This window comes from Netta rufina, assembly GCF_964035555.1.
Source record: "Netta rufina genome assembly, chromosome: 4".
Lineage (NCBI taxonomy): Eukaryota > Metazoa > Chordata > Aves > Anseriformes > Anatidae > Netta > Netta rufina.
In genome coordinates this window covers 67,712,981-67,734,540 of record NC_140127.1, presented here as the reverse complement: position 1 = coordinate 67,734,540, position 21,560 = coordinate 67,712,981, and the positions used below count along the sequence as shown (strand labels likewise).

General features: G+C 37.5%; 2 protein-coding genes across 4 annotated transcripts in view; both read left to right on the top strand.

Annotated features, from left to right (window-relative positions):
* Positions 1–6,527, top strand: part of GRK4 (G protein-coupled receptor kinase 4) — a 32,601-nt gene extending 26,074 nt beyond the window's left edge. The window contains exons 11-16 of one of the 2 annotated variants that reach the window (XM_084285951.1): positions 1,140–1,229; positions 1,649–1,857; positions 2,864–3,001; positions 3,623–3,760; positions 4,648–4,770; positions 6,405–6,527. In XM_084285951.1, coding sequence (XP_084142077.1) covers positions 1,140–1,229; positions 1,649–1,857; positions 2,864–3,001; positions 3,623–3,760; positions 4,648–4,770; positions 6,405–6,458 — 752 coding nt within the window. In that variant the 3' untranslated portion in view covers positions 6,459–6,527. Of the gene's footprint in view, positions 1–1,139; positions 1,230–1,648; positions 1,858–2,863; positions 3,002–3,622; positions 3,761–4,647; positions 4,842–6,404 lie in introns of those variants that run through there. The other variant, XM_084285950.1, reaches the window with a different exon arrangement.
* A 7,198-nt stretch (positions 6,528–13,725) lies between these two features.
* The window catches only part of HTT (huntingtin), an 83,904-nt gene continuing 76,069 nt past the window's right edge, over positions 13,726–21,560 (top strand). For both annotated transcript variants that reach the window (XR_014618364.1, XM_084285993.1), the window contains exons 1-3: positions 13,726–13,935; positions 19,438–19,521; positions 19,980–20,100. Coding sequence is in view for 1 of the 2 variants with exons in the window: in XM_084285993.1 (XP_084142119.1) it covers positions 13,835–13,935; positions 19,438–19,521; positions 19,980–20,100 (306 nt within the window). In the remaining variant the exon portion in view is untranslated. The remainder of the gene's footprint in view (positions 13,936–19,437; positions 19,522–19,979; positions 20,101–21,560) is intronic.

Below are 21,560 nucleotides of genomic sequence, written 5' to 3'. Positions count from 1 at the left end.
TTCGAAATGTATTGGGATTTTTTTTGTTGTTGCTTTCACCCCTAAATCTTTCTACCACAGTTAAGGAGCAATTTTCAGTTTGAAAATTCAGTGGACAACGAACTTGTCTTTTTTTCTATCTAGCCTTTTTTATTTTTAGTGAGAAAATAGGTTTTATATTTTCAAATTAGAACAATGTTAATACAATTCTTGCTTTGAATTGCCTTAGATTATTTTCTGTTGAGTCTGTCCAGCAAAGAGCTATATTTGTTCATGGAGATGTGGGGGAGTGTGGGGGTGAACTTGTTTCCTTTGCCATTCTTGGACTTTCCCCATCTGAGCAATATTATTCATGACAAATCACAGTTCTCCATAAGTCTGCTTTTGCATTAGAGGTCCTAATGTAAATGGCACGCATAATGGGAGAGGCAGTTAACTGGAGTTGGCTTAAGTTTGGCTGATAAATTGAAATAAAAGCTGAAGTTTTCTGCAGTAGACTGAGTCATGAGAAGGGGAAATCCTAATAGTGAATTGGCATGTTATAATACAAGTAATTCTAAGTAGATTTGGTCAGGCTACTTCTCTTTTTGGGTAGGAGTGGGGATAGCAATCCCAATTACTTGTACTCATCATTACTAGGGTACTTTGTTAGAGGAAAACCTGATGTTTCAGTACAAGTTATAGCTTTGTTATATTAGGAATGAATGGAGAAAATTCTGATGTTTTGTTAGGAAGTGAGAAAGCTAGGTGTTTGTGTGTGGGAATACAGAATGGAAAAATACACATATCTATTACGTAGATCCAGAACTCAAAATAAGCAGTGATAATTTCTTTGATACTAGAGTTGCAGCCCATGCCAAAACTAGGAACAGAGTACTTGACAATATCTTTGTGTGTGTGTGTGTATGACCTTCAGGAAATGAGTTAGATCTCTACCTCTCTTCCTTTTACGTGTTTTTAATTTAAAAAAAAAAAAAAAAAAAAGCTGTGGGAGGGACAACTAAATCACTCCTTTCTAGTTATAGAAACTTAATGTTGTGAGGTATATGAATGTTTTAATATTTTGGGTATCTTTTTATGAGGTATGCAAGAGAAATTTGGTTTTAAATACGATATTTTATTGTTTGCTGACCATATTTTATATCTTTTAACACGAACAGGACATATAAGAATTTCAGATCTTGGATTAGCTGTGCAGATTCCAGAAGGAGAAACAGTCCGAGGACGGGTTGGGACTGTTGGTTACATGGGTATGTGAAATATCCTTTGCTAGTTATGTTTCACCAGCAAGTTAGGTTAAACTTCTGCAAATATATGAGTGACTTGTATGAAGAACTATATTGGGTCTGGGAAGAAAGGTTACAGTACATGGTGGAAAATGTTAGTTATAAGCCTTCCAGTAAACATGAAGAATTAACTTTGGAAATTCTAGTTTTAGGTTGAAGAAAGCAAAGAAAGCACTTAATTTCTTCTGAACTGAATCATTAAAAAGCTTAGATGCTTCTATTGGATACACATAGAGTCCTCACCATAGAAATTAATATTTCTTCAGAGTACAAAGGAGTTGCTTAGAAACTTTTTGCACAGAGCCAAAAGAGTACCTGAGGGTTTTTCGCTATTTAACAAATTAAAGTAAATTGTCATGGTTTTTGTTTGTCTTGTCTTGTAGCTCCAGAAGTGCTCAAAAACGAAAAGTACACATTCAGTCCAGATTGGTGGGGTCTCGGGTGTTTGATTTATGAAATGATTGAAGGACAGTCGCCATTTAGGAAACATAAGGAAAGGGTCAAACGGGATGAGATTGACCGGAGAGTAAAGGAAGACCAAGAAACATATTCAGACAAGTTCTCTGAGGAGGCAAAATCCATCTGCAGGATGGTGGGTGAAGAGACATAGAGGTTTGAAAATTAAATTTCTAATCCTTTTAAGAGATGAACTGCTTTATTTTAAAGTCTTCTGTTGAAGAAGACTTGTATTTTGTATTTTCTTTTTTTTTTTATTAAACTGGGTTAGTGTGGAATAAGAGCTCTTAAATCTTTCTCTGGTTCAGATGGACATTTCTGATGCTCTGTGAGTCGCTTGTTTATCAGACTTTGAGAATTCAGAACTTTTTCTCAAAGACAAAGGGAGACTGCGTAAATGGATTTCTCATTCATGTGAATGAAAAAATGCAACACTTCTTAGAGCACACATGATTATGTGACAGAACACAATAACATCTTCAACTTTGATACTGCATGAGGAGAAATGGCAGAGTAGTATACTAGTTGCCTAAAAAGAGTCTGTACAAGACAGCAGCTTTTTTTTTAATCTTTTGTACTCTTAAATTTAGTAAGAAGCACACCTATGCAGAAAGCTTCAAAAGTTTTCTTTTCTAGTTTATGCAAAATGGTTAAATTACTTAACCCATTGAAAAAAAAAAGTAAATCTGCATTTCCTGAAAGTAACATCAACTGCAAAAGCTATTCAACCTGGCATCATTTAAAAAACAATAATAATAATAAAATAAATAAATAAATATTATATATATATATATGTACATATATATAAAAGTTTTATATATATATATATATATAAATTTATATTTATATAAATATATATTTATATATATATAAATATTATATATTTATATATATAAAACTTTTGGTCTAATCTTAATTATCAGGATAATCAACAGTCTTTTTTTGTTTTGCTTTGTTTTGTTTTTTGTCTCCTGAACATCTTTTTGCTCCTGGAATGTTGTAGTTTAGGTTTTCAGTTCATTTTGATACCACAATAAGGTTAATCTTGTAAAAGCCCAAGTAAAAAAAAGATACAGATTTTTTTCTTTAAATTTTGAGATAATATCACTAGCTCAGCTTTTTTTTTATTCATACCTTTGCAGTTACTTGCGAAAAATCCAGGTGAACGACTAGGCTGCACTGAAAATGGAGCTGCTGTTGTAAAACAACACCCTATTTTCAAGAATATTAACTTCAAGAGACTGGAAGCTAACATGTTGGAGCCTCCATTCTTGCCAGATGTAAGTAGGTGAGACAGATTTGATTAGTATCTAAAAAAGGCATGAACTGTCATAATTCTGTGTCAGTAATCATGTGACCTCCAGCGAAACCTTTAAAGTTATTTACATTGGCGGAAGAATGCCATTGTGTAGCTATTGATGGCTAGTTGTTTTGTGGCATTTTATCTGAGATTACCACTATTGTAAATTGTTTTCTGTGGCACTGTGGAGCTTTGTAGCTGATTTCTTAGCCCTGAAAACTCTGCATTCCTGTATCAGATGCTGAATAAATAAAGATTAGCTTTGAGGAAATAACTCTGGAGTTGAAAGGAAGGTAACAGAGGACAAGTGAATTATGACAACCAGTAAGAAAGTCAGAGATGCTGCATCCTCTTTCTGTTTTCAGTATTCCTGTTGTGTTATTTGCAGGATAGACAGAACTTCTCAGGTGCATTATGATGAGATTATTTAAGTTTCTGCTTTTGCATTATCTGTATAGTGTAATTTGGTGATTAGCAATGTTAAAAAACAAAACGAAAGTGCAGATATTTCATGCCCCGCTCTGCTCGTCTAGGGGACAAAAAAAAAAAAAAGAAAAAGGAAAAAAAATACTTAATGAAGCAATATTGTCTTGTACTGCAGCCACGTGCCGTGTATTGTAAAGATGTTCTGGATATAGAGCAGTTCTCAACAGTAAAAGGAGTGAACCTGGATACTACAGATGATGACTTCTATTCCAAGTTTGTTACGGGTTGTGTCTCAATCCCTTGGCAAAATGAGGTATTGTATATTTCATAGAAGATTTTCTTTAGCACAGAAAATGTGAAGGTTCGTTAAGGGATATAATCATGATATTAACTTCTGTGGAATATGAAGAAATTTTTCCATTAGACTTGTTTGCTTAGAGACTTTGGAAAAAGTTTTTTTCCCAAAACATTAATAAATTACTAAAAATGGAAGGACTGCCATAAATTTGCATAAAATAAAGTCTGGCATCTTGTCATGCTTGCAGCCTACAGAACAGTATTCAGCATCAGTGTCACCATACCTTCCTTGTTCTTCTAACATATGTTATGGAGTATTGCAGTTCATGCCCAAATGTCACTAGAGTATCCAAATGATGTAGTAATAGCAGGCTTACCTTTTCTAAGGTTTCAAAACAAACTATTCAGCATCAGTCAACTCAGACTTTCTATTAAGGTTCTTTGCTCTGACAGTGAACAGTCTGGGATTCTGCATAGATCATTTCTCCTACTCAGTCATGTTTATTAATAAAGTTCAGTCCATGCCATAAAGGTATTCAATTTGTTAAGCTCAGTTGCTCTGAAATGAGCTGAACAGACAGAAAGAAAACCAAATATATAACAATAATATATAACAATACAGAAAGCAAATCCACTTCTTGTTCTAAAAACTGCTTATGGCATCATAGGCAGGAGAAGTGCCTTCCCAAAGTGAAGCATCACAGTGTTTACGTGCATATTGGTGGGGTTTTAGTTTTCTGGGTGGTCAAGGTGAGTGTAGACTTTGCCTTCCTTCATGTAGGTCTGCAAATGATGTTTTGGTAGCAAGTAACTGCTAGGAGTACAGTCAGAGTAAATAGATGATAAATGGAATATGTTTGAGAGGCTTGTATGGATATTTAATTTATTTCATGTCTTTCAAAGATGATTGAAACAGGATGCTTTGAAGATATTAATGCATTTGAAACTGATGGTACTGTGTCACCAGACAGAGAGAGGTCTCCTAAACCAAAGAGAGGCTTCTTTCACAGACTTTTTAGTGGAGAGGTAAGGGTATTTCTTTTCTTTGATAAAATTTCCAGTGAGACCTTAACATCTGTTCACCTATAGCATTAAATAATCTGATAGGAAAAATAGTTTTTCCATGAATACAGAGAGAAATGAAACCTGGCTTATTGTGGCTTTGCCCCTCACTGCATTTCAGAAACTATAGCAGTCTATAACTCCAGGAGTTTTTCCTCCTTCAGCGTTCTGTATTCCTCTAGTATCTGCTAGCTGTTGATTGTGGGGAAAAGGTAGTGTATGCTGCTAATAAATAACTGTCTTGTAGGACTTTTCTTTCTGAAGGTATTTACTCAAGTCTTGTTCCTTACCTATTCTGACAGCTTTTTGTAGAAGACTAGGTGATTCGAGAGATAATTGAGGGCCCCCTGTGTAAAATCTTAAATAGAACTGGGTAATTTATTCAGAAGTGTGATTGGGCAGTGCAACTCGTAGTACTTGCTCCTTTAGAATTACTTTAGAAAGGAGCAAGTACTCCCAACGAATCATTCAGGTTGGAACAGACCTCTAAGACCATCTAGTCCAACTTTCAACCTAGCACTGAATCATTCCAGTGTATTAAGCTAAGCAAAGATAACCCCTAAATGAATGAGTGTGAAGAAGTGTTACGAAACAAACATTAAAATATTTTAGGAAGTTTAATGCTATCACCAAAACAACAACATAAATGTTTACATAGCTTTTGATAATGCACAGCCTTTCATACAGACATGAATTCTCCTCTTTAATAAACATTTAGATGTACATGAATTGAATCCCCAAATGTTTACTATCTAAAAGATAGGACAGTGTGCTTGCTTATAGGCGGTGAGAAATAGGCTGTTTCTGAAGTTTTTCTGTAGATGTATTTCAGAATTCTGCTTGCTCAGTATGCATGCACTTAGAGTGGAATTATTTTAAGAAGCACGAGTGTATTCCAGTAGACAACACTTCTCCAGAAACTACTTTTGCTTTCAAGCGGAAATGGAATTTTAAATTTGCTAGGAGCATATCAGTAAGTAGCCACAACAGGGCTGTGTATTAAAATTGCATGATGATGATTTTTGTCATCAGCTGGTAATTCACCCCTGTAAAATGGTGCAATGCTAATGGCATGTATAATAGTTCTGCCATTTCTAGTTCACCTTTCCAAATTCACTTCATCCACTTTCATAGTAAGAGAACAGAAGGAACAATTAAGTATAGAATCATAGAGTATCAGAGTTGGAAGGAACCCACAAGGATCGAGTCCAACTCACATAGCTAAAGTTAAAGCTTGGGTCTTACCTGTGGTCTTACCAAACTGAATCATCAGGGTTTGTATTGTTCTTTGTACTGCGAGTCCTAAAAATACTAAAATGTATGTTGAGAGCTCTTAAAGTAAAGACACTGCAGTTATTTGTCCTGTGAAGTTAAAAGAAGTACAGAACCTAAGGTTAAATGAAACTTTAATGACTTGAGCTTTGGGGCTGGGCTGTGGTTTCCTTTGATACTCCCAAAGCATTTAGTTAGTATGGAGCAAAATGTTCTGGAAACAGATCCAACCCCCTCCCTGCCACCCAGCCTTTGTGCCCCATAACACATACGAACCAACAACAGTGTTAGTTCTGCAGCTAAATTGTCTTTGTCTTTTCTTACAGGTCTGCTTTAAATCTGATTGCAGTGATGATGAACAGGAGTCCTCCAGACTTTAAGTCATTTTACTGTCATCAGAAAGGATGAGCAAACTTTAAATGTTTTATATCTCTGTAGCAAAGTGTATTATATATATTTTTTATCTGAGTTCAAGAATTTTTGTACATTTGTACTTCATTTGTTTTAAGATGTATATTTTCACTAAAGCTTAATTGTACAAAAACCGAGTGCCATTTGAGTGAGTGTGTTTCTGTATGTATTTCATTTCTTTTTTATTTTTTTTTCTCCCCAGTGGAATGAATCTAGAAATACTAAAAGGATTTTCAAGCACAGAGATAATACCCATGTCATAAATTTAACTTGACTTTATGCTTCTGGTAAAACACTTCTTGTTCATCAGGACCTTTATTAGCTGTTTTTCTTAACAGCAAAGTTACTGTACTGATAAATTTTGTAATTCTGTTGTTATCTGGAATCATGGCAGTGCTATAATTTAATGCATCTCTCAAGAAACTGCTAAGGAAAAAAAAGGAATTCAGTGCACCATGGCCAGCTATTATGAAATGCTCTTTACTTTTTAGATCTGATAATTGCCTTGCTCTGTACTTATTTTTTATAGAATTCTGGGCATTTAGCTTAATCTTGTAACAAACTGTACGTACCCCATTCTTTTCATTTCCACCTGTCTTATACATTCTCTCCATATGTTTACATGCAAGTAGACCTATGCCAAAATTTTTGTAATTTTTTAGTACTTTGCCCATACTGAAAGGATTTTTTTACCCGTGGGGACTCATTTTTATTTTTTCCTGCAAATGAAATTGTTTACAATTCCATGTAGGGTGTTTATAGTTTTATAATGGGTTAAAAAGCAAAGCACAGGCTCTTCTTTAATACCTTATTCTCTGCTGATTACATTGTAATATGCAATGTTGTAGCATTGACAGTAATCACTGCCACTGAGGGAAGGACAAGGTAGTGTTAAGTATAGAATTAAATTATGTAAACAATCTTTACTTATACCCTTTAAAAACTTACACATGAAACCTGCTTTTATGGTCACTTAACAGAGATGTGGAGCTGGTATTGGAGTTTTAGTTAAGATTACCTTTCGTTTATTAGTAAAACTCTTTCCATTCTCTTGGAAACTTGTCAAACATCCACTCTTACGGGCTCAAAGTGTGACAGACTTTATTTTGTAAGGCTTTGTGTAAAGCATTTTATCTGTGTATGAGAATAAATTTAGGGAACACATCTTCTGTTTTCAAAATTTCAATTAGAGTATTGAAATCCAATGGAATGTTCTTGGAGTTGGAGATCGGACTTTTGCTATATATTATGTTCTATATTCTGAAGATTGTCTCCACTGAGCAGGCATTTTTTTCCTGTCTCTAGGGCTGCGACCAGGCTGCATATGTTTTATATGCACAGACCAACTGAATATATCTCTACCTCAACAGGTTTTTGCTTGTGATCCACTGACCCATTGGGAGAAACTTAAGCTACTTCTGAAAGGCTCTGATGATATATGTGGTAGTTAAGCCTATTGTCAGGTGTAAATTCACAGTATTTTGTCTCCAGTGGCAAATGTTTTAGTTTGTTACAATTTGAAATGAGTCGGAAAACCAGTGCTTTACGGAATTCTTCTGGGGTTGAGTTGGTGTCTGTTTGGAATTATTCCTCTTGGATATCGTCTCACAGAAATGCAGAATGACTCTTCTTTGGTGCATGTTGAGAATGACTCTGTTTTTGGTGTATGTTTCCTGATGTCTAAAATGGCACAGAGGACAGCAAAATGACTACCACAGAAAGTACAAAGAGAAATTGTCGGGAGGGGAGTTTGAATAAATTACTGGATGACAAATCTGATGCAACAGTGAAAGGATCAGAGACTTGACAAAGAGAAATACCTGCAGTAAGGGTGTTGGCTAGAACCATTACGTGTGAGACAGTGAGTTGCTATGGTCTGACCTGACCCTCCGTATTATGTACCGCAAAAAGACCTGACCCTCTTTATTATGTACCGCAGTAATAGAAGGAATCTAAAAAGATGGGAATGGAGAAATGGAGAAGTATCAAAAATTTTTATAAATACCTACCTACTTGGGCTATTGATCATGTTTCTCTTATCAACAGGCTTTATTTTTTAAGATCTTAGGTTTACTGTTTTGAGGCAAAGGTGATGGTATATTGACACTAGACATACGGAGTGACAGTCTGGATTTAATGCCTGCTTAGTGCAACTTGAAATTTGGTCAAGAATACCAAGGACACAAGCTGGGAAATTTTATGAAGAAAATACAGGAATTAGCTTTAACAAATATAGGAAATCTGAAATTAAATTGAATGTGCATTTCAAACCTTCTTTTCATTCTGGAGAGAGATGGATTTTAATTAAAAATAGGGCATGTGTGTGGGGAATCACTCCTGCATTTTGGTGTGCTGAGGCTTAACACTTATCCTCCAGGGATCTGTGAACAAAAGAGACTAGATGAAGAGAAAAGGCAAATCATTCCTAAGAGCTGGTTCCTTCAATTATTTATACATCTGCTGTTCTGGACAAGGTACTCTGACCATGCAACAAAGTGGTTTTTTGTGTGTGTGTTTTCATGAAACTTTCAGTTCACAAGTTTTCCCTTGTGTTATGAATAATACTGCTGGTTGGTTGGTTTCTTTTTGAGGGTAACTACATGTTTGCAGGGTTAAGACCTAAATTTTGTGTTTGTTTGTTGTTTTATTTTATTTTATTTTATTTTTTTTTCTTACCTGTAGGGTCAAAATAGCATTTTTCAACCTAAAAGTTTGTTCCTTTTGTCATTCAGTGTGTATGACCTTACTCTTTGCACAACTTACTAAGCTTATGTAATAATAATAAATACATTAAAGCTGTTGCCATCTGTGCAAGTATCAAGGTATTAAAATATAATCAATTAGTAAAGATGTCCACGCATATGATGACTAAATATTGTCTACTGTGAATACCCTAATGAATTAGGAAGGACAAGAAAGTAAAATCAACATCATTCTCTTTATACGGTACATGGAGATTAAGATGTTATGCTGTGTAATGTAAGGCGATTAATATTGCTTAAATGTCTTTACTAGAGCTTGGAGATTAGCTTGGAGATTCATTTTGAAAGTGAAGAAAGGGGTAAGGAGAAGGGAGAGCACATGGAAGTGAAATACTGTGGTTTGATAAATGTAATATGAAGTTTGCTCTTGATTTATAGTAGAATGCAACTGAGACAAAAAGGGGGGAAAGCACCAGGCTGTGATTACTCACAATGTAGCCTTTTATTTCCACAAGGCTGTAATTAAAAAAAAAAAAAAGTCATTCTGCCTTCATTACAGCTCCATGAATTCAGGTTCCAGATCCATGTTACAATGTTCTAATAGCAGTGAGACAATCCCACAGCCCAAGTGCTTTGTTCTATTGGTGCAAGATGTGGAAGGATCTATGAATTTGATGGAGTTATTTGTATGAGATCAATCTTTCTTTTCTGTGGCTTGTGTTTTCAAGCATTTGTGTATGTAAGTCTTAATGTCTGCTTGCGCATACCTCATCAATCTATATAGAGAGCTCGAAATTGAAACTGTGAAAACAAGGTACCAGGATCTTACTGGCTTTCTTAATGCTTTTAAATGTTGCAGCCAACAGAATAGAATCTTCATGCCTCAGGGTTGGTTTCTTTCTTTAAAAGAAATTGTCACCTTTTTTTCCTCATTGTTGTAGTGTTCATAATAAAGATGTTATAATCTAGAGCGGATACCAACAAAACAGTCTCAGCTGAAGAAAAGAGGACAAAAATAATTACTGTATAATCATAAATAGGAAAACTGTGGTGTGTCAATAACAAAGAGATAGTTAGTAGTATATCTTAGCCTATGAAAGATGTTGCATATTCAAATATTTAAATTCAGACAATATACCATGTTTTTAATTATAAAGCAATCTCAGAATAAAATTGTCTGATTCGAGAAATCAGTGATAGAAGCTATTAAAAACAACTAAAAATCCATTTTTGTAGTGCACTTCGATTATTTTTCCAAGTATATAGATGTAAGAAATTTCTCACTGCCATTTGTACAAATGAAGAATACTAGTTCAGTTGCAAAATTCTGATTTATCTGCCAGCTCTGGTGAATTTTAATAACAGAAAATATCTTTCAAAATTCTCAGACAAAATCTGATACAGATCATATTTGTAGTCATGATAAGCAAGAGATCTTATTTCACAGATGATTTGATATATTCAATTGTAAAAAGTTGATAAAATAAGTCAACGGAAATAATATTATTTACTGTGGTTGACTACTTGATATTGTACTAATTTAACATTGGAATTATCTCCTTCCTTTTTGCATAGATTTTCAGAGAGTGCTTCTTTTCAAGACATGGTAAAAAGGGATTTTTTTTTTTTTTTTTAAAGGAGAAGAATGTTAAACTAAATTTATGTTTACTTTGATTTGAATTACCTGCTTGGCTCATTTAGGTGATGATGATGTCTCTTCTGCTGAGTGTACACTTCTTTTATTTCATACTTGTTTTTATGGTGTAACTCAAGTTTTGCACATGGCACATAGGTAGCCTTTCTCTCATGTTCCACACGTGTCCAAAATACCAGAATTCTTTTCACATGTAATGATGTTGACTGTTAAATGTGATGTGTTAGTTTCAGAATCTCCAAACCACTGAATTGTTCTTGTATGAGCTGTTTTCCTGGATGTTCTATCACTGTTATACCTGAAATAAAAGCAAAACACTGCCGCACATATCAACCACAGGTATTATTGTCTAATGTGATTTATTCACCATGTCTATCATGGTAGCAGGGATATATAAAGGAAATATTGTAATAAAGGAAAAATCACAATTTGTTGAAATAGCAATGTGTTTTACGTGCTCTTAATTTTTTATTTTTAACCAATGTGTGAGTCTGTTGGATCCAGGAAAAAGTACCCTAGCTCTGTTATATTTGCTTAATTGATATCATATCTCTTGGTCACAATTTTATTTTCTATGTTAATTTCAAACAGATTTGTGGGGATGGGCTACTTTACATTAACACATTTACTGTGGTAACATTACGATGTGGATGTAAGATCGGCCAGTAATAGCTGTACCTCAACCTGTCATCAGCCTTATCATGCACGTTGAATTTTCCATTATTGCCAAAACAGACTAACAACTCTCCTTGAAAGAATTTATACCTTGGCATTAGTTGGATTTGTGTTTTATTTGTATCAAATACTTTTCAACAGTAAGCTGCTTGCGTTTTTAATGTTGTGCCCTATTTATGTAAAGACTTTCACTGTAATTTTATGACATGAGTTAATGGGCTAAGCATTTAATTTTTTTACAGATCTTCTTCAATTTAAGTGTCTGTAACAGTAATATAATCATGTTATTGGCACATTGCAGAATACCTGTGCATATGTTGAACTAAGCAGGCCAGTAGTCATGTGAGGTTTGGATTATGTGAGTAGAACCACAGACCTGCTGAATTTGGTTTGGAAACGGCTTAAGAGCAACTTCAGGACAGTGCAAAAAATATTCTTAGCATGATCTTCTATTTGTTCTTAACCATTAAATGAAGAAGTAGCCTTTTACAGCCTATGCTCTTGGTAGCCTATGGTCAGGCAATATTGGCAGCATTTGTGCCTTTCTTACAAACAAGGTAAAAGCATGTTTCATCTTTTTTCTCCTTGAAGTGGAGATGAATCCATCGTCATCCACTGAATTATAAATAACCTTTTAGGTATTGGCTGTTACTCCATTGAGACTGACTTTTTTTTTTTTTTTTTTTTCCCCCCGTTTGTGGTAACAATGGCTTTAGGAAAAACTCCCGTTCTCTAACCCTTTCTGCTGCTTCTTGCCCTTTGCCAGCTGTATACACCTTTGTTTTTGCCAGTGCAGCTGTTTGTGGGGCTATTTGAATAGGATCAGTGATACGATCCATGTTTTTGTGAGTATCAGTACACTGAAATCGGGAGAGCCTCCTAATAAAGCACTTGCCAAAGAAACCCCCCTGACCAAAGATAGCCCTTCCAGTCACCCCAACTCCTGGATAAGGAGCCGTAGGGCAGATGCTGCCAACACGATCTGGGAAGAAGAGGAGAGCAAAGAGGAGCGCTTGTGGGCAGGCATTGCCTTTGCCTTTCTGCTGGTGAGTCAGCGACCCTTAGGGGACTGGTGCACATCTTGATCTAAAGCTTCAAAACAATTTTGCAGAGGCTGACTGGGTCGGTGGCTTGTTTAATCTTTGATAAAAGCTTATGCTCTCTTTAATGTGCTTAAATTTAGTTCCCAGTGTGCAATTATTGCATGGTGCGTGTAACACTGGAGTCGCACGCTCATCTTTTTTCGTGTGTCATTTGCCAAATAAAAAATTCATGATCATCCATATGTTCTAGAGAAAACTCTCTGCAAGCTTTATTATAAAATGATCAGGAAAATACTTGATTCTTTTTGCCTTAAAAGCTCCTGTTTTGTTAGACTTTTATAATGAAATGGTGCCTCTTTATAGCTCGAATTGCTTTCAGGAATAGATAGATTTACTTTCAGAGGAAAGTTACAAACGGTGCATCATTTATTTGCGTGCCAATAATTAACTGGCAGAGCAATGTTTCACTGAGCATGTGGCAGGAACGTGACCAGTAAGGCTGTTTGGGGTATTTCAGCTTTCACATTGACGCTGGAATCAGAGTTTTATGGGGGAGGTTGAAAACCTGTGCACAGGGGCTGGGGTTCTGGAGCTTTTTGGGGGTGTGTGGGAGCACTTGTTTTTTTTTGTTTTTTTTTCCTAATGTCCCTGTCCAAGTGACTCAGTCACCACCTCTGTTGGCTTGAGTAGCCAGAGCCAGGAGCTGCTCTTGTTGGAATTACTAGAACCCATTTCATGCGTTTCTGAGGTAACAGCTGACGTGCCAGCTCTTATCAGCTATCACTTAATGCCTTAATTAAATTTTTCTGTCAGAACGCTCGTGTGGAGGGCTTGGGCTTTGCGCGGGGCTCCTGAGGCGATTTTCAGAGGGCGGGCGCTAGGACCCAGCAGCCGCGGGGCGCTCCCGCCTTCAGCGGGAGGAGGCGGCTCCCTCCTTCCGATTGGACATGGCGCCTGTCGCTCTTTCTCCTTCCCGGCTCCTCATTTGCTCGCAGATGAGGCAGGGGGCGCTGTGCGCATGCGCAGGGCTCCCGGCCAGCTTAAAAAGCCCCGCCTCGAGGCGGGCGGGGCACAGCGGGCGGAGCGGGGAGGGGAGGGCAGGGGCGTGGCTTCGGCGCGGGGGCTGCCGGGACGGCTCCAAGATGGCGGCGGGGTGGCGAGCGCGGCCCCCTGCGGCGGCGGCGGCCGCCTGAGTCAGCGCGGCCTGGGCTGAGGCGGGGCTGAGGGGGCGAAGGCAGGCGGGCACCGCCGGGCGCCCCTCGGGGGGGGCCATGGCCACGATGGAGAAGCTGATGAAGGCCTTCGAGTCGCTGCGCTCCTTCCAGCAGCAGCAGGGGCCGGCCGCCATCCCTGAGGAGCCGCTGCAGAGACCGTGAGTGAGCGGGGACGGGCTCTGAGGCGGCCCGGAGGGGGGGGGGGCCGGGACCCTGCCGCGGTCACAGGGCCGGGTGGCAGCCGGGAGGGTCCCCACAGGGGCAGCCCCGGCTGGAGGCTGGCCCTTGGGACCTCTCCGCGTCGCCTCCGGGTGCTGGAAACTTTGTGGGGAGCCGGGGAATTGCAGCGGGCCGGGGGCTGGGCAGGAGGTGCAGGGGTGCGGGGTGGGCTTCGTGGCTCTGGGAAGAAAAGGGCCCCTTCCATTTAACATGCTGCTGAGGGAAAAAGGGAGAAAAATCCCAAGCCTAGCTTAAAGTCTAGGGCTCACCCCCTCCGTGCTGTTGATCTCTGTGACAAACTTCGTTTAAAGTCTCATGCAGTGACTTCTCGCGCTGACACCTAGGAGGAGGTGGTTTAAATACTTGTGGTATCCTTTTGTGTCCTTAAATATCAGGGGTGAATGCACCGAAGAGGCATCTGCCTCTGTCCGTGGGATATTCAGGTGTCTGACCAGCAAACGAGGGCGAGGAGCTGTTCAGTGCCCCAGTGCTGCCTGTTGGGTTTGCTCTCTAAAAATAACCCTTACTGAGCAGGTGGAAAGGCAGTAGGGCTTGCACGGGATGAATACGTGAGTCACGTTATTGCTGTTTCTCCAGACATCAGGGAGACAGGAGAAACAGAAGGGCTGAGGAGCAGGTAACTTCTCCGTTGGCAGTTTCAGGCCGCTTTGGCAGAGATGACAAACGGTGGAGCTGGGCTCTCGGCCACCTGCTCCCACAGTACGTTTTGATATGGATGCCAACTAAATTATCATGGTTCATTCTGTTTGGAGACTCTTGTCTCAAATGGTTTCGATGCGTGGTTGATGCTTTGGGGGCATAATAGGTGAAGAACCTTTTGTCCTTTGTGATCTAATTGGTTTTAGTTGACTTACTGTTTTGCAAAGACAAATTGCTCTGTTCTGTGCATTTTTGTGTTACTGTTTCATGTGACATGAAGGATGGGTGGACAGCTATTTCTAATCTTTCCTATGTGTAGCAGGAAAATCTATCTAAGAAGTTCCTGATGGGATAGATCGTGTTATTTCAAAAGAAAGGCTAGAAAACTGTTGTGATACTGGCTGAGGAATGTTATGGTTGGTTTGGGGGTCTGCATTTAGGCATACTATATTCATAAAACTAACAAATCAGGCTTGTAATTGCCCTAGTTGACTTTGTTTTGTGTTTAAAAATAGGCTGGATGTTTTCAGAAAGCTGATAGTATTGCATGCCCCTAGGAGCTTTACGAATTCACTAACAGCACTAAGCCTTGTGAAAGCCTGTGAAAGGATGTTGTGGCAGTCTCTGGTGAAGTTTCCAAAACTGTTAGTGTATTACCAGGTGACATCTTGAGCATAACTCGTGGTATTATTTGCATTTTCCATTCAATGAACTAGAAAAGAGAAATGATGATGTGTTTTCATAGTGTCTGGGGAGAGGTGTTCATCTTAATTATGGTGCCATGCAAATAGCACTTAAATATTTTCTGTAGTTCTGTGTGGTAACTTCCTGTCCTTGCTTGCTGTAGTAAAACAGATGCTACCTTACCTGTCAGTAATGGGAGAATAAAGATGTTGGTGAGTTTTTGCAGCGTAAGTGCTGCTGACTTGTTATTTATCTGTTTAATTAGATATCTATTTGGCATTGTCCATTAGCTGAAACTTGTCTTGTTGCATAAGTTAGATGAGTGAGATGCTGTCATTCCTTAAGTATTGAGTAATATTATTACATATGTTGTTAGACTTTTTTTTTGTTGGACCTTCTTATGCTATACAGTGAAAGTAAAACTAAGTACCTATCTCTACTTCCTATTCTTTTTTTTTTTATGCCTTAAATTTTGACAAGGTGATATTATCTCTATATGATTTAAGAAATATGACAAAGACAACGACTTCTTAGATCTTGATAAAAGTGATATTCTGGTTTTACTTTTATTATTAAAATATTGAGTGAATTCAGGCTTCTACCAAAAACTTAAGAGCTTTTTCTGTTTTGAGAGATTTAATCAGCAGAAATCATGTGTTAAGCTTTTATTATATACTACAGACATATGTCAGTTTCTAGTCTTTTATAATTTCCTTTTCATTTTTTTTTGTCTTCTGTAAAAACTGAGGTGGTGATCTCTCTCATCATACTGTTTCTATAAGGTTCTGCTGATGAACCTTATTGTCTCCCATATCTACTTCTATTTTTTCCAGGCTCTTAAATTTAGGTTGGAGTTGGGTTGTTCATTTTGTTTTGGATTGCAGAGCTCCTACTAACTTGAAATTTTGATCAGCATGATGTAAAAATTCAGAGTTTACTCAGTGAAACCAAAGATCAGATGGACTGTCACACCACATCCTATATTTTATTCATTTTTACCTCTTGTCACTGAGCTGAGTGGAATGAAGTGCTAATGTTTCTTCTGGGAGAGTATCTAGTTTTTGATTTGACTGTTGCAAAGGTAATTCTTCACCCTTTCTCCTGTTAACTTGCTCTAATAGTTAATTATTATAGTTGCTTTATGTTGAAATTGGAAATAGGTCACAAGTTCAATTTTGTCTTCATTTGGCTCTAGCCATTTGCAGTAAAAGGTGCTGCAAGAGCCCAAGCACTCTCCAGCAAAGGGAAGTTTTTCAGTCCTCACTGATTATTTTTTCTCGATTTTTGTTTGAGTGAAGCTATAGACATAGGTAGGTTTTATCAGCACTATCTGTAGCCATATCTTTTCTGCTTAACTGAAGACTGAACTGCATGGATAATACCTGTTGGCCTGCTTCTTGGATGGGTTTTTGAAATTACCATTCCTGGGGGGTCAGCTCCTGTTCTAGTCTGTCGTCTGTCTGTCATGGGCTATATTACCACGTGTTCAAATCATTTGCCACAGTTCAGCTTCATTTGTTTATTTTTTGATCCCGATAGTTCTGTATGCTAATAGAAGTTTGAGTATTTCCAATACTTTTCTCAAGGGTAATGTCAAGCTGTTAGGCTTTGCCTTTTAAAAATAGTGTTTCAGCATTAATGCTTCTGTTGTCTATTTACACATCCTTAGTTCCAAAGCTTTTTAAAAAAAAAATCAGCATCAGAGAGTTGGATCTCTTCATAGGCTGGGAGTGCAGAATTATCAGGACTTGCTGTTTTTTTCTTACATTGTTTGTTAATCTTGGCTAGAGGCTGCCCATGGAAGCGTGCAGAAGATTAAACTCCTGTGTCGGTGAGATGAGGCTCTCCTGTAGATACCTGCTGCTTCAATATCTCCTGCCTTCTGTTATTCTGGAAACATGAAGTGATGTCTGACCTTCCACACGAGGCTTGCTGCCTCAGCTCTCTTCTAAGAAATGTGTGATGCTGTTGTGCCCCCTGGGCACAGTAGTTTGCCTGAGGTCTTCATAATATGTCTGAATGCATCTTTTTAAAGCAAAAAAAGAAAAGCATGTTCTATCTCCAGAGACACAGAATATCATTGTGTTATCTTTCCCCCTCTGTAGACACAGTAAATGTGTGCATGCACACGACGTACATTATGTTTGTCTTCCACCTTTTCTTTTACTCCTTTGGAAGCTGATTTTAAGGAAGGCGAGTAACCAAATGGCAGATGAAGGATTCAGTACAGCAAACACAGCCAAATGCTTTTCCTTTTAATAGTGACTGACAGTTATTCTTCACCTCTGGTTTCTTTTCTTTCAGTTTAATCGTTAACATCTACTCAACTATAAGCACTCCTTCTGAGTTTTCACTGCACATTTCAAGCCATTTAAAAAAAAAAATCTTAATTTTCTCGAGTTACTTGTGTTATTATTCAGTGTTGGGAGAGCTCTTTGTTTACAGAAATCTGCCAAAGAGATTGATCTGTGCTGCTCTGTGTGCTATTGAACACTGCTGCCTGCCTTGCCCAGGGCTGTATTAGCTGAAGAATAGATCCTCTTTGAGGAGCACTGAAGCTTACCTAAACAACATACTGTCAAATGTCTAATAGAAAATAGTATGTTTTGTTTGTTTGTTTGTTTTTTTGTTTGTTTTTTTTTTAAGAACTATTCCTTAAACTTTGGAAAGTATTTCTGGAGTAAGATGAGAGGATCTCATGGAGAACTGAAATGTTGGGAGGAAATAACCCCCACTTCCAGTATGATGAGGAAAAGGACAGGTCTATTATTTCAAAACCTGCGCTAGTATTTGAGCGGAAGGTCTTAATTATTACAGCTTAATTCTGTAGAATTTTGGTCTACTAATGTATTTCTACTTACTTTAATGTGGTTATCGGCTAATTACTGTTGGTCCTTAATGCTGTGTTAAGCTCTGTTGTTGTAGCTCAAGGTTACAGTAATGATCAATGATCATTTTCCAACTTCTAATTTAGAAACACGTGTTTGCTATTTGATAGTTTTGCTATTGTTTTGCTAAGACAGTTAAATGTTAAGTGTACAGAAGATTATTTTTCACTTAGAAAGCAAAAGCAAAGAGCAGCTCTGTGAATCTGAGGGAAGCAGCAGGAGCTTCCTTGGCAGGACACATGAGAGGTGTTCCTCAGCTCCTGGCTTGCTACTAGTGAATTATTTAACAGTAACTTCTGTTTTGCTAGGAGTGATTCTGTGTCAATGGAGCTGAAAGTAGGAGACGGTGCATATGAGGAAATAAAATGTCACAGGCTTAGTGCTTTTTTCCAGCTCGTTTATTGGCAAGGCTGGGGGTGGAGCAGGGAAGAAGCTTCTGTTCTTGACACAGGCGTAAAGGAGCTTAGACCAGGTGAAAGTGAGCACTGAAGTTTTCCAAATTGTAAGCTTCACAGGTTGGGCTTTGCATCAGTTGTGCATCTGCATTCTTCTATTCTGTGACTTTTATTTTTTGTTTTACACTTAATTGCTGCAAGTTAACTAAGCTCGTCCTTGCCTGGACTATGCTAAGTGCTACTATAGGGACATCGTGTTTGATAGGTAGAGACTGTACCTAGAGTTTTGCTATTTTGACAATTAAAAATACCATATTCCTCCAAATGTTTATGACAGGATTGCATTAGCATCCTTTAATTCAGATGAAAAATGATTTAATACAAATTCTTACTTTTCAAGAAGTCATCAGACAAAGTTGATGATGAAAAAGATTTTTTTTTTTTCATCATCATGGTATATTTAAGTCTGCAATACTTGTTCTCCTTGCTTATTTTCCCCAGCCTTTTTCATTCTGAGTTTGTTTGTTTTATCAGTTACAGGATTAATATGATAATCCTACTTAAAAGGCTTATGCTTTTTCTAAGTTTGTATCCTTCCCTTTGCTTGTGTGCCTGCGTGCTCTCAGCAGCAGTTAGTATGCAAAGTCCTGGGATTACAGGTAATTGGTATATGGATATTTATATCATGGCCAGGGAAGTGGTTTCTTTTTTTTGTGTGTGTGATTATTATAAAGACACTTGCTAGAGTAGTGTCTATAGTTACCACTCAGTTTTCAAGTCTTATCTCAGATTTATTTTCATTGTTTCATTTTAGAAAGAAAGAGCTTTCAACTACCAAGAAAGATAGAGTGAATCATTGCCTGACAATATGTGAAAACATCGTTGCTCAGTCTTTAAGGTAAGACAATGTTTATTTTTAATTTACTACATTAATACAATTTGTTGCATTAAAGTGAATAGCTTCTTTGCAGTGCTAGATGCTTATCGGCTTCCTGATAATTGCTGATTTTAAATGTTCATCTTCAGTTTAAGACGAAAATGATAAAATGTTTGGTTGTGTTTTTTAACTAAGTCAAAATCTAGGAAGTAATTTTCCTTGATCGTTGGTAGAGTAGGTATTATCCTTCTACTTCAGACAGAGAAACTGAGGCACAGAGGTCAAATACCTTTGCCAGATTATGTAGTAAAGAGCAGGTAAATGATTTCCCAACTCCTAAGGAAGTGCTTATCTGCTGGATCTTTTCTCCTCTTGTAAATCTGCGGATATGTTGTTGGATTCTGAAACCCCATCAGAAATAGCTCTCATGTTGTCTGCTTCTAGTGCCCATTGTAATTTTCTAATGTTTGTTTGTTTAGAAATTCTCCAGAATTTCAGAAACTGCTGGGGATTGCTATGGAAGTCTTTCTCCTCTGCAGTGAGGATGCAGAATCTGATGTCCGGATGGTTGCTGATGAATGCCTTAATAAAGTTATTAAAGTAAGAATTTCTATCGTCTTACCAGATTTTACCTCTTATTGATGCAGCATCCTGTATGAATTCACACTTACTCTGTTAATTGCTTTTTCTTGATAATCTCTTGTAATGCAAGAGGTCAAGTAAGCTTTAGGAAGTTCTGTATGTCCTCTAAGGTGAGTTGCACAGAGGGATGTAGAATTTATATCAGATAAGTGTATTTTAACCTGTCTGTTGTAGTTCATTGTTCTTTTTTTTTTTTCTTCTTTGGTCATTCGTTAACTTTGTTCTGTTTAAGACAGTCAAAACAAGAACATGGGCTTTTCTAACATTTTGTGGTATTGGAGGAATACTCTTATTCTGTAAAGAAGAAGTTACTTAACATGTAGGAAAGGTAAAGAATATTATGAAAAAACTGTCTATAAGATGTAATGTCTCTTCATTCCAGACAATTGGTGTGTTGTAATTCTGGTAGTGATTTGCTGAGACTTGGCAGAGAAGTTTGTAGGCATAATTAGGATAAATGTAGTGTTCTGGAGGCTGTTATTACCTTACTGTGATCCAGAATGAAAGGCTTTCTGGAGACAGCAGGCGGATTTTGATAGGAGGTCAGGCAAGGTCTAAATTTCAGTTCAACAAATCACAAAATGAACCTTTTGAATAACTGATGTAAGCTGCTGCTTCCATAATGGGTTTACCTTCATCTGTCCTTTCCTTTTTTTTCCTGTTTTCTGTAATGGTTGAATTATGTAATGTAGCTGCATAATTAATCTAATTGATATGAAACTTTAAGTACTTTATGAATGTGCAAAAAATACATATTTTTTTTAGCGTGAAGGGAGTTGGTATAGAAGCAAGCAGACAAATCCCTATTTCTGTAGGGATTTCTCGAAGTTACGTTCTATTTGTTTGGTATCTGTATGAATTAGTAGTATGGAGAGAATTTGATTAGATGCTCTGAAACTGTCTTAAAGAATGCAAGCTTGCTTACTTCTGTGAAACTGTAAAGCTAATCTCTTAGGTTCACCTGTCTACTTAATACTGTTACTGTTTTCTGACATATTTTAAGTTAACTTGAAAAACTTCAGGTTTTTTGAATCTTTGTATGGTAGATGGTGTTCTTGTAAAGATAAAAGTGATTTTCAAATGACAGTCTGCTATCAGTCACTAAGCTTGCAGTTTGGTCACAGCTGTGAAATGTTGATAGTTGTGGTATTCCAACCACACAGATTTATCAGACTGTTACTGAAGCTGGTCACAGTTTGTATTTTGTTTCCATTTCTATGCTCTGTGGTAGCAGCTTAGTCTTTAAGCAGACCTGTTTGGTGTATAAATGTAGAGGGGAAAAAGACATGCACTTTCATTTTTGGGTTGTTCAAGGAGCAGTGATGCTTGTGATAAGTAGAACAGAGACATCAGGCCCCTAACCTGGCAAACGTTCAGCTTTTTTGGTACTTCAGGCAATTCAGGGCTACTTCTGTTGC